Genomic DNA, 13498 nt, shown 5'->3' on the forward strand with positions numbered 1-13498 from the left:
TGTGTGCACGATGGACTCCCTGAAATTGTAGTTTAGTTCCATGTGGTAAAAGGAGTTTTGAGGTGGGAGGGTGGGGGAATTCTGCTAATACAGCCCTAAGAATGGTTCTGCCTCTTCATAAACATCTTGAGATGAAGGGTTGAAAGCAAACAGATACAAAAAAAAACACAAAAAAAAACAAAAGCAAAAAAAGCAAACCAAAAACAAAAAAAAAACAACAAAAAAAAAAAAAAAAAAACACACACACACACACACACCCCCCCCCCCCCCACAAAAACAAAAGAAAAAAAACAAACAAAAACCAATCTTCTTATGCTTGGTTCTAGACTATCTGAAAGATTGTATCCCTCTATCCACACTTTAATATCCTCAGTGGAGAGCTTTGTCTCTGTTCTACTACTATCACAGGTAGACATGGAAAAACACTGTTCCTGCACTCTAGAGCTCCCTCTCACAGGAGGCAACGTTTTCCCACTCTGATCTCTTTTCACTGCTAGACAAAGGCCTTTTCATTTAAACAGGCCTTCAGTATTTAACTAGGTGTGGCAGAAGGGTCTTTTAATGGGGCACCTTTATCTTATGTTTTGCATTTATTTTAAACTATGTTTTAATATTGTAACACAATTGCTTATTTATTGCTTGTGTTACAATATAAGATTGGGAAATGAGGAGTTGGAAATTAGGAACAGAAGTATATAGAATGAATGAATAACTAGATATTTAGCTAGCTGAAAACAGTTTGCAATATTTACTTTAAATTTTCCTCCTCTCTCCCCCCCCCCCCCCCCCCCCCCCAGCTGCCCGTGATTCCTTTTAATGTTAACAACTTGCCATTCACTGAACCGATGCTATCTGTCTGGGCACAGCTAGTGAACATGGCTGGAAGTAAAGTCGAAAAACACAGAATGAAGACTCCTAATCAGGGTGTTTCAGGTTGGGCTTTTTCATTTTCTAAATTTATTCTCTCTGAAATGTTCCCCTCATAAAGTAGGTAATGATATGTTGATTTGAAAAAGTGTTGCTTCATCAGCATTAAATATTGTATATACTCGACTATAAGTTCACCTCATGTATACACGGAGGCAGGTTTTGGGGCCAGAATTATGGATTTTGATATGACCTGTGGATGTTGGGGGTAAAACCTAGGGCAGTGGTTCCCAGCCTGTGGGTTGGGACCTCTTTGGGGGTCGGATGACCCTTTCATGGGGGTCGCCTAAAACCATTGGAAAACACCTATTTAATTACAGTTATGAAGTAGCAACAAAAATACTTTCATGGGTTTGGGTCACCACAACATGAGGAACTGTATTAAAGGGTCATGGCATTAGGAAGGTTGGGAACAACTGACCTAGGGGCATGTAACAAGGGATCTGAAGGATGAAGGGAAAGAAAGCAGTCTCACAGAACTTAGAATATTCCAGCAGACATAATTGTGTTCACACTATAGGCTGGATGGATGAGAAATTGAGAAGGGGGGAACATCAGTGTTTCCAGGAAAGATTATGCTCTTGTCTTTCATCAAGGGATGGTACATTTTTAAATAAGAGTTAAAGTATGGTACTTGCATTGAACTGTGAATAGGTTTACTCCAGTTTTTTTAGGACTAAAATTTCTAGACTTGTGCATGAATATATACAGTAGATGTACATAAGCTTTCTTTTAAGCTGTTTGACATTATGTTAAAATGTATTCTGCATTTGATAACAAGCACATAAATGCATCTTACTAAATGTGGTAATAAATGCCTTTAATATGTTTTGAACAGGACAAATAGACTTGGACTTGCTGAGATGCCAGCAATTAAAACTATACATACTAAAAGCAGGTCGAGCTCTGCTTTCTCACCAGGATAAATTAAGGCAAATCTTATCTCAACCAGCAGTGCAAGATGCTGGCTCAGTCCCCACAGGTATTAGCCTTTTGCTTGAGTCCTTTTGTTCAATTAGAATCTTCATTCTCTTTTCCTATATGTCTTCCTCTTGGGGTAGGCAAAACAGTAGAGAAAGAGAGTGTGCTTATGTATGACTGTCTATTCCCCTTTTCCTGAATGGCTTTCTTATTTACAAAAAGCACCTTATGGCGAGATACAGATAAACTGTGCAGTTTCCTGCCGGTGGAAAAAACCCTCAAAAAGCAGTATTTTTTGGTCTTTTTTTCTTTTTTCACAAGTGTGCCATGACATGCGGACGCTCAGCGTCTGTCGCGTCAAAATGGCGCCTGTGTGTACAGGGCACTGCCATTTTGATGCACAGAGTACGTACTAGGGTTAGGGAGCGTCTGAATGGTGTGTGCTCCCTAACCCTAGTACAACTGCCACCATACCACATTTTGCCCGTCTGTAACGGGCCTATGTCAGAGTATGCTCATTCATATAATGAATGAATTAATGAATGATAAATATATTTCTTGATGGTCTGACCACAGTAGAAAAATATTTCTTGTCTATATTGAACATGTTATTCCCAGTTATAACTTCATGTACAGTATTATGTATGATTCAATAGTTATATTTCAGAATCAACATGCTTAAGGGACATCAAAACAAGACAAGCAAAATAGGCCCCATTTCATTTTCATGCATTGAATAGAACTGGTATGTTCCTTTATTGTCAGGATGGAGTCTCTATTTCAGATGAAAAATGGAAGGAGGGAGGGACAGAAGGAAGGGAAAGATTGATTGATAAGATACAGCCCCTTTGTTCTCTCTAGTAAGGATAGCTGCCCAGATATACAGGTGGTCCCCTGTATCCGCAAAGGATATGTTCCCAGACTTACCACAGATGGAGAAAAATGCAGATAGTAGCAAACCTTATTTGAAATGAAGTAATTCTGCTCCAAGCATATCATAGAATCAGGCTAGAGGACTAGAGAGAACACTTCTCTAGGTATTCAAAGGTCCTCCAACATGATTCTGTGGTATGCTTGGGGCAGAAGTTGACCATAGAATCATGTTGCAGTACCAGGGGCAGTGCAAGGCACCATGAGAGATCTATAGTTCTTTGTGGATAAGTGAAATGTGGTGGTAGCTAATCTTGCAGCTAGGGAGAACCACATTTATTTGTTCAAAATTGATGCTTCTGGCTGACAGTGCACCAGTAGATACTATAAGAATTATTTATTACCACAGTATTTATGTCCTTTATTTAGAGAGTTCATGATTCAGCACACATAATTCCCTCCCCACCATTCCTGGTCACACACCATATAAGGTAGGCCTTTGAGGCAATGACAGGTTCTCTGCTCTGTGGCTCAAGAGGGAGTGGAAACCTGGAGTTCCCAGTTCTGGTCCAGCCATTACACCAGAATGGTTCTTACCCTTGCTGGTGGTATATGTGATTTTTTTCCCTACGCATAAAAGAAAGCACTTCTTTGCCATAGTTTGTGAACTATATTTGGGAACAGTTCCAAATACAAAACATATTCATGATACATACATGATTATTACTGTAAACCATTTCAAATATGTTTTTATATTTTAAATTAAAGTATACAGGTGTCTGTACTCACTAGTGCTTTTTCGAATCCTTAATTTTTGGCTTTGGTTAGCAATTTCAGCCACTTTGAAATGTACATTGGTGTATTAAAGTTCTTGTTGTATTTCTGTTTCAACATTGCCTACTGGGACATCATAAAGAGAGGCACTGATATCTCTGGAAGCAGGCCTTTTTTTAGAAATATGTGTCTACATTTGAAATGAGAGATTATTGGGATCTGCTACTGGAAGCATATTTTAGTTTCTGGCATTTTCCTCTGAGGCTGTCTCCATAACACAAATCCATTTTTGTTGATTTAAGATGATGGTGCAGTGGCATCACCTGATGTCGGAGACATGTCTCCTGAAGGACCCCAGCCTCCTATGATCCTCTTGCAACAGCTGTTGACAGCAGCAACTCAACCATCACCGGTGAAGGCAATATTTGATAAGCAGGAGCTTGAGGTAGATTTTCTTTTAAATGTGCCACAACATTTGTAATTAAGCAACCAACAACCAAACAATGGTTCTGAATGTTTGTCATTTACCTAAAGGTTTGTATGTGATTTCTTCCAGGCGGCTGCATTGGCTGTGTGTCAGTATCTAGCTGTAGAGTCTGCACATCCATCAACTCCCATCTTTGAAGATTGTAGTTCCAGTGAGGCCACAACACCCGTTACAGTTCAGCATATCAGACCTGCAAAAGTTAAAAAACGCAAAGTATCTCCTATCCCACCTCTTCCAATTGTAGTGCAGGTTATGGAAATGGGATTCCCTAGGAAGAATATAGAGTTTGCACTGAAGTCACTGTCAGGAACCACTGGAAATGCTTCTGGGTTACCAGGTATCACAACTGATTGAAGCTCTTTGTGCTTGACAGTTATAATTACAATCATGCAGTGGTTAGATTCGAAGCCATGGTTTTGTTAGGACATGTTTTATGGAAGGTGACTTTATGGAGTTCAGGTGTCTTAATGGTGAGTGAATGAGAATACTTGAGACATAAAGAGTGTATTGTGGTGGAATGCTGAAAGAGGATGAGAACAGGTGAACAAATGAGGCTAAGTCTGGGGCCACCAAGAAAATGATCTGGTTAGACAGAAAAAGAAATAAATGAGTTGGCAATTATCCCATTGCTACATGTTTGAGACAGAACTATCAATTAACCCTAAAGTTTGGGCAGACCTGTTAATAGATAGAATGAGGCAACTGCCTCAGGAAGTAGGTGATGAGGATTTTCTTCTTCAGACTTGGAAGATAAAGCTGTGTACCATACTGTCTAAGGTGCATTGTATGATGCTGTTCACAGGATCATCACTAGGGTTGGTGTCACTTCATGTGGTAACTCATGGTGTCACCCCCCCCCCCCCGTGTCTCCAGCCTTTATGTCCTCTGGTGCCTAGTGGGGAGGGGCAAGCAGAGGGGCGGGCAAGTGTGGGAAGCTTGCTTAAGAGGACGTCTCATGGAGGCAAAGCCAGGAAGACCAGGTTGGGCCCCCCTCGCCTCCATGCAGCTTCCACATGGGGAGGGAACTGCACTTAGGCAAAACCAAGAAGGCCAGGCTCCCCCCCCCACCTCTTCACAGCTCCTCCTCATGAGGAAGCTACACAAAGGCAAAATCAGGAAGGCCAAACGTGCCTCCCTTGGCCTCTGCGCAGCTTTCTGATAAGAAGGGAGCTGCATGGACGTGAATCCAGGAGGACTGGGCTCACCTACTTTTGCCTCCTTGTGGATTCCTCATGAGGAAGGAGCTGCATATAGGTAAAGGCAGGAGGGGCACACTCACCCTCTTCCTCCTCTGCTGCCTTGGCTTCCTCCTTAGCAGAGAAGAAGGGGCAGGCCCTGGCAGCAGCACAATGCTGTTTCCAGTGGGAAGAGAGCTGCATTGGGTGTCACCCCTCTACAGGGTGTTACCCAGTACAGTCTATATACCCCACATACCCCACAGCCCCTAGTGACACCACCGACTGTTCAATTACTTATTTATTCACTGTACTTCAGTACATGTAATCAGAAGGCACTGTTATGTCCTCTATCTTTTCCAGGAACACATCTTGGAACCATTTAGAGATGGGATAAGACAGAAAGTGTGATTTAAAAAGAAGAATAGATAGATTGCTTAGATTTTGAAATCCTGGAGAGTAGTATGGGAGAAATGAGAGTGATTTAAATGGAAAAAACACAGAATACAGGAAGTTAATTAAAAATTTCTGTTGATGTGAATGATAACTCTTGACATAAATGCTGTCATATTCTAGGGGTGGAAGCCTTGGTGGGCTGGCTTTTGGATCATCCTGATGTTCAAATTACGGATCTCTCAGATGGGGACACAGTATCTGATGAATATTCAGATGAAGAAATTACAGAGGAGGTTGAGGAAGCAGAAGCTGCATATCCTGTGGTAAGTGCTGTCAATGAAGTCTACTCAGTTGCTTTAAATCAACAGGTTAGTTTTTCTGAGAATATTTGTCATAACTTTAGGATGATGAAACCAGTGGTTATATTTATGGATTATTTTCTTTTGCAGTCCAGTGGTGCCGTTGTAACAGAAAGTCAGACTTACAAGAAACGAGCTGATTTCCTAAGTAATGATGATTATGCTGTCTATGTGCGAGAGAACATTCAGGTATGCTTCAGTGTAAAACCAGCATTTGAATAGTATTGTTCCCTGTTTGGAATAGACAACATTGATATGGTTGAAATACTGACAGTGGATGCGCATGGACAGTCCATAAATACAGAAGAGGCAAATCACTTTGATAACTGCAAAACTTGAATTATATAATATCTCAAGTGTTTCAAAGTGTTCTTCATGGAGAAGATAGATATTTCTTGTGTCATTATAACATCGAAAGGCTGCTTCCTTCTTCCACTGTCTTATTTTCAGAGCAGTAGATCAAGAGTATAGTTTATTTTGGAAAAGTTTCAGTTTGTGATATATCCTGATGGCACTGAGAGAGAATCCTGTCAGAAATACTAGAAAGTCATTATCTATTGATATTGATAATACTGAGCTGAATGGACCAATGGTCTCAACCCAATATAACATAAGTTGAGTATGCCTAGACATGTGCAGTAATAATTTTTTTCCATTGTCTTTGAAGGCTATCAGTATAGGCTTACTACAGTAATTTATGTTGAAATTTCTTTAGGCATAAAGCACGCATTGAGGCTCAGTTTTTAAAACTGATATCAGTTATCCCTAAAGTCATGTTTGGAGCTCTGCAACATATGGTGTGTTTTATATATTGCTGTCATCTTGCATGTATCAACATACTGCTTCAACTGTGTACAGTATTTATAAGGACATAAGACGACTGTGCTGGATCAGTCCAAAATTCTGTTCACAGTGGTCCATCAGAGGGGTATTGTCTCAGGTGCTAGAGGTAACTGTTTATGAAGAGGAGGCCTTCCTGGTACACTTACATTTAACAAGTGGTAGAAATATAGCTAGCATGGAGATTACACAATTCTTTCCCAGTTTGGTGGCCATGACTGCATCTTCTGGTAGAAAATTACCTAGTTTTTATGATGTACTGTGTGAAGAAATATTTTCTTTTTCCTGTCCTATATCTTATTATTTAGCTTCATTGGATGAAGCTGTGTTCTAATACAGATGGCCCTTCTTATTCACAGATTTTTTTATACACGGATTCAAGCATCCATGGTTTGAAAATGTTCCAAAAAAGTATAAATTTCAAATATCAAACCTTGATTTTCCTTTTTTTATAAGGGACACCATTTTGCTATGTCATTATATTTAATGGGACTTGAGCATACACAGATTTTGTTATACATGGGGAATCTTGGAACCAAACCCCAGTGGATAACAAGGGTCCACTGTATTATGAAACAAGGTGAAAAACTTCTCCTGTTCATGTTCTCCACATTGTAAATAATTGAGCACATCACTGTTAAAGTCTCTTTTTACTCACCTGTTGGCCATACTTGAGTTATTTGTTTCTGCATCTTTTCCAGCTCTACAGAATTCCTTTTGTACTTTAGTTTCTTAGTGGATAACGTAAGAACTAATAAATGGCAGACTGAATAGTGTATTACTTGGCCAAAGGCTTTTGGGACCTTGTGCATCCAACCCAGTAAACCAATTTGTGTCTGAAGGTAAATCATAGTTTAGCGCAGTGTGAAAGAACAGGAATAGGTGAGCCATGGACTTGTGGGCTTCCTTCCTTTTCATTCCAAGGTTTTGAAAGCTGTTGTTTGTTGTGTCACACAGACTGAGAACTATGGTCTAACTGGGCGTAGATTAAACAAACCGATGCCAGTGACTGTAGACTTGTTTAAAACTAACCATCATTAAATTTCACCACAGATTGTGAAGAAGCTCAGATTAAGCAAAAATGAAAATGCATGTTCCTCTAAACTGGTTTAGTGCGGTGCTGTTCAAAGTGGTGTTTCATGAATGTGTGCTGTTCCCTGACACATTTTATTACAAAAAAGATTTCCTGTCCTGCCTCATCAGATATTCTGAGCAGAACTGTTCTAGTGTAATTTGCAAATAAGTTTTTTATTTGATTCTCTAAATTGTTGTGGCTCATGCATTCACTTCTGGTAAAACAGTTCCTAGTTTGCTTGTGGTTTTCTTTAATATGATCAATTTTTGTAACAGGCAGTTCACCAATGTCTCAGTTCAGTGTGACATTGTATATTTATGTTACTTTTATATTTATTTTTTATATATCTTTTCCCCAATGTACTCAAGGTTATATACAATGTGCTCCCAACAACCTGGTCAGGTAGGTTAGGCTAAAAGAGAGTGACTACCCCAAGATCATCAGTTAATTTCATAGCTCATTCAAGATTAGAACCTGCATTTCCTAAATCCCAGTCAAACATTGTACCCAATGCACTGTAGTGTGCTTGGTTTATAGTTGAATTACTGGATTTTTATCCTTTTCAAGAATGGATGGCTATGGCTTACGGCCATACCACCCTGACACACGCCCGATCTAGTCTGATCTCGGAAGTTAAGCAGGGTCGGGCCTGGTTAGTACTTGGATGGGATACCGCCTGGGAATACTGGGTGCTGTAGGCTCAAAAAAAGAAAAAAAAAGAAAGAAAGAAAAAAAAAGAATGGATGGCTATGCACATATATACAGATGGGCTTTTGGCAAGTGTGTTGTACAATAATGGCAAGTTCTCGTGATTTCAGGAAAGTATATTAGATTACAGGTGCATATTACTTTGTTACTGAATAGTTATTTGAGCTTTGGTTAGTGATATTGATCCTTTACTTTGCTCCTAGGTGGGGATGATGGTTCGATGTTGTAGAACATATGAAGAGGTTTGTGAGGGTGATGTGGGAAAAGTTATTAAATTGGACCGGGACGGGCTGCATGATCTCAATGTGCAGTGTGATTGGCAACAGAAAGGTGGCACTTACTGGGTCAGATATATCCACGTTGAGCTTATAGGTAAGTTGAATATTTATTTCATTATTTTGACAGTATCTGTGGTACATTCAAATTTCAAGCACACTGATAAAATTGCTCCCAATATTTTCAGGATTTCCACCACAGAGCTCTCCTTCACACATAAAGATTGGCGACAAAGTGCGAGTCAAAACCTCTGTAACCACTCCCAAGTACAAATGGGGATCCGTAACCCATAGAAGTGTGGGTGTTGTAAAAGGTACTGAATATTTTTGAAAAGACAAAGTTGATTGCATGGTTTATGTTCAATTATGGATTTTGTCACTGTAAAATAAGAGTGTCACCTACAAGATAACACTGAACTGTTTAGGAAGCTTGATCTTTTTTCTTTGTGTTTTTCTTACTAACTAGATATGCATTTATGAGGTGGTGGGATTATGTGATCCAGTGAGGTAAGAGGCTCTGCTGCTGGCAGCACTGGTGCTAGCAGGGTCTCCCAGGTCAGATAGGCTTTTGCTGAGGAGCCAGACTAAGTGTGCCAAAAAACTACTAGGCAGCAGCAGTAGCAAGGGCAGGTGTTTGACACTCGTGGTGGATCTGTTGGAGACATTGACAGTGGCACCATAGTTAACATTTATATTTATTTATTTAGAGTATTTCTGTATTGCTGCCAAATCTGCAAGGGCTCATGAGGTGATGAACAAATTAAAACAATGCTGTGATAAAGACATATTTAAAACTCATTAAAATACTCCTTTAAAACACTTAAAAACTAATACTGCGCAGAGTGAGGATGGAAAACCTCTTTTTGAATATCTTTTACCACAACAACCCTGTGATGATACAATCCAAAATGAAACAAGAGATAGTGCCAGAAGATGAGACTCCCAATTTGGAAAACACTCAACAAGCTACTATGGTAGAGCACTGGACAACTATGATTAGTGCTGTGTCTAATGATGCAACTGGACTCAAGCCGAAAGGATGTTCAACTATTGACGTGCTCAGGATTGAAAGGACAGTCTGAAGCAGCAGAGGCACATATTGTGTGAACCTGGAATATGAAGTGTGAATCATAGAAGCTAGACATAATAAAACAAGAAATGGACTGTATAAACATTGCAGTACTTGGAGTGAGTGAGCTAAAGTGGACAGAAATTGGACCCTTTGAGTCAGATAATTACATGGTATTTTACTCAGAAAATGAAAATCTGAGAAGAAATGGTGTGGCTTTAATAGTGGGGAGAGATGTAGCAAAAGCAGTCAAAGAATATACAGTCATCCCGGGCTATCCATGGGGGATCCGTTCTACCCCCAACCCCTGCAGATAGGACTTCAGAGACCAGGGTTTGAATTCCTGCTTGACCATGGAAACCCACTGGGAAGGCAAAGGCAAAATTCCTCTGAACAAATGTTGCCAAGAAAACCCTGTGATAGGGTCACTTTTAAGTTGGAAACAACTTGAAAGGCCTGAAACAACAGCAGCATACTGTTTACTCCTAAATTAGATATTCAGCTATAGATTAATGTTCACGCTTAAAATACTTGATGCAGATTAGAGAAAGGAAGACTAAAACATTTGTAGAACAAGCAGATTGTTTGTTTTACAAGCAGAAAATTGTTTAAAGCCATGGTGAGCATTATATTAAAATTGCAGAAAAATCAATGGCAATTTCATAAATACCAAATATCAATAGAAAATACAGTGGTACCCCGGGATACGAATTACCCAGCTTACGAATTTTTCGGGATACGAAAAAATCCCATAGGGATTTATTGTTTCGGCTTACGAAGGTTTTTTCGGGTTACGAAAAAACCTCGGCGCTATTTCGCCACCGGAGGGCAGCAGAGAGCTATTTTTTTCCATTAGCGCCTATGGCAATTCAGGTTACGAAGGTTTTTCGGGTTACGAAATTAGCCGCGGAACGAATTAATTTCGTAACCCGAGGTACCACTGTATCTCAGGTTACTGATCTCCCTCCCTCCCCCTCCCTCCCCCCTTTCTGTGCATCTGTCCTCTAAGAGGCACCTCTAACTTTCCTGTCTTCTCTTGTTACAGCTTTTAGTGCGAATGGTAAAGATGTCATTGTTGACTTTCCCCAGCAGTCTCACTGGACTGGACTGTTATCAGAAATGGAACTGGTTCCCAGCATTCATCCAGGGGTTACGTAAGTCCTTTTAAAATCCTTTGATTATTTTTTCTTGTGCCCTTTTGTAATCTGTATCTTTTACTTCTGAAACATGCTCCTTTAGCTGAATTTTCCTTTGAAAAGACAGCAAGTGATAAACCTGAGAGTAGAAATTCTGGTATTAAGCTGTGTAGAAAGAGAAACTGTATTAAAAGTTGCAAACTGAATGATGAGCTAATACATTTGTTTCGGTTTTGTTACAATCAGATGTGATGGCTGTCAGATGTTTCCCATTAATGGACCTCGGTTTAAATGCAGAAACTGCGATGACTTTGATTTCTGTGAAACCTGTTTTAAAACCAGGAAGCACAACACACGACACACTTTTGGCAGAATAAACGAACCAGGTATATTTTCATTATAATTTAATACAATTTTAACTTTGGGACATTTCAGGGTGTTTCTTTGTTGTAGATTACTGTTACAAACTCTGGTCCAAAAACACTGCAGAAATAATTGAGTTTGAGGCCACTTTAACTGGCTAGGGAATTTTGGCAACTGTAGTTTTGTGAGACCTTTAGACTTCTTTAATAAATAATAAAATAATAATACCAATAATAAACTTTATATCCCGCCTCTCTGTCCATGACAATCAAGGTGGCTTACAGATTAAAAGATACATACGAACTCTCATGTCCCAATAGTTCCCACCTTCCCCTAAAACATTAAATTAAACAATCAACTATTAAAACATACATTGAAATGAACAAAAGTGAGTGGATAGGGCTACAGCATATTCACAGGGACAATTCAGTTGGTTGGTGGCCGGGTTTACTATTCAGGAAAGGCCTGCTGGAAGAGATCTGTTTTGACAGCCTCCTTAAAGCTGTCTAACCTAATCATATGATGAATCTTCTCCAGCAGGCTGTTCCGTGATCTGGGAGTGGTTGAAGAAAAGTTCCTCTGGGTGGTTGCAGCCAGCCTAGTTTTTATAGACTGCAGCAAATTCCTCCCAGAGGTACTGTGTGCACAGGGTGGATTGTATGGAAGGAGGCAGTCCCGAAGATAGGTTGGATTCAAACGATGTAGGGCTTTAAAGGTCATGACTAATACCTTGTACTGGGCCCGGAAAACAATGAGCAACCAGTGGAGCGATTTTAAAATAGGTCTTACATGATTGCTTCTGGTTTTACCAGTAACCAAACTGGCTGCCATGTTCTGCACTAATTGAAGTTTCTGGACTAAGCACAAAGGTAGCCCCACGTAGAGCGCATTGCAGAAATTGAGTCATGAGGTTACCAGCGCATGTACCACAGCTTCCAGATCCCCCACTTCAGGAAAGGACACACCTGGCATATCAGCCGAAGCTGATAGCAGGCCCTTCTGACTGTCACATTTGCATGATTTGTCATCTGGAGCGACAGGTCTAGGAGCACCCCCAGACTGAACACAGTCCTTTGAGGAGAGTGTGACCTCATCTAGGACTGGTAGTTGTATCACAATACCTGGATTAGGGACCCCTACTGTGAGTACCTCCGTTTTGTCTGGATTCAGATTTAGTCTGTTTTTCCTCATCCAGTCCATTACCGCTTTAAGATATTCATTGACAGGAGAGATGCCATTTGTAGTCAAAGCTGTAGACTGACACATGGAGAAATATATCTGGGTGTCATCAGCGTACTGATAACACCCCACCCCATGAGTTCTGGTGCCACAGTAAACTACAATTCCCATGATTCCCTAGCACTGAGCCAGGGCATTTAAAGCTGTTTCAAACTAGATTATGGTGATTTTTATTGCGCTGTCTATAACAATATTTGCAGATGTGCAGAATTCTTTTGCCTGCACAGAACTGTAGGATGTGTACAACTCAGAATTTGTAATCCTACAAATTCAGTCTGGTCCAATGCACTGATCTTTAAAATATACTAAGTATTGAGTAAAAATATACAGTCGGTCCTCCTTGTACGTGGATTTGCCATGCGCGGATTTGAGCATATGCGCATGGCAAATCCGGAAGTTGTCCCCTCTCCTCCACCCAACTCTTTCCTTCCCTCCCTCCCTCCCTCCCCCCCTTACCTTTTCGTCGCTGGTGCCGCGTCGCTGCCGCCGCCGCCACCTCAGCCAGAGCCGGGGGAAAGGCCGAGTGGGGGTTTTGGAGGCCAAGAAGCCTCTAGCCTGCCACCCGGCCCTTTTGTGGCGGTGGCGGCGGAGCACCAGCGCCAGAGGCCTCTTTGGCCCCCACTCCGCCGCTGTCGCCAGCACCTCTTGGCCTCCAGTCTGCCTCTCGGCCCCTGCATTGAGGTGCAGGTGCCGGCGGTGGAGAGCGGGCCGAAGAGGCCCCAGGTGCTTGGCCTCCTCCTCCTCTCCGCGGCGCCGCCACTGCTGCCAGGAGAAAGGCCGGGTGCTGTTCCTGGAGGACTCCAGGAGCAGCACCAGGCCTTTCCCCTGGCTGTAGCTGCGGAGGGGAGGCCTCTGGCGCTGGAGGACCAGCGCCAGAGGCCTCC

General features: G+C 41.2%; 1 protein-coding gene and 1 non-coding gene across 2 annotated transcripts in view; both read left to right on the forward strand.

The window, feature by feature from the left end:
• The window catches only part of HERC2 (HECT and RLD domain containing E3 ubiquitin protein ligase 2), a 127478-nt gene that overhangs the window by 57824 nt on the left and 56156 nt on the right, over positions 1-13498 (forward strand). Inside the window, exons 43-52 of the mRNA XM_042458402.1 lie at positions 798-933; positions 1766-1909; positions 3795-3937; positions 4049-4316; positions 5731-5873; positions 6000-6098; positions 8736-8904; positions 8996-9121; positions 10922-11030; positions 11259-11398. Of these exons, the coding sequence (XP_042314336.1) occupies positions 798-933; positions 1766-1909; positions 3795-3937; positions 4049-4316; positions 5731-5873; positions 6000-6098; positions 8736-8904; positions 8996-9121; positions 10922-11030; positions 11259-11398 (1477 nt within the window). The remainder of the gene's footprint in view (positions 1-797; positions 934-1765; positions 1910-3794; positions 3938-4048; positions 4317-5730; positions 5874-5999; positions 6099-8735; positions 8905-8995; positions 9122-10921; positions 11031-11258; positions 11399-13498) is intronic.
• On the forward strand, positions 8406-8525 carry LOC121927486. The gene has a single exon (XR_006103251.1). It is a non-coding gene; the product is annotated as a 5S ribosomal RNA (ribosomal RNA).

This window comes from Sceloporus undulatus, chromosome 3 (genome assembly GCF_019175285.1).
Source record: "Sceloporus undulatus isolate JIND9_A2432 ecotype Alabama chromosome 3, SceUnd_v1.1, whole genome shotgun sequence".
NCBI lineage: Eukaryota > Metazoa > Chordata > Lepidosauria > Squamata > Phrynosomatidae > Sceloporus > Sceloporus undulatus.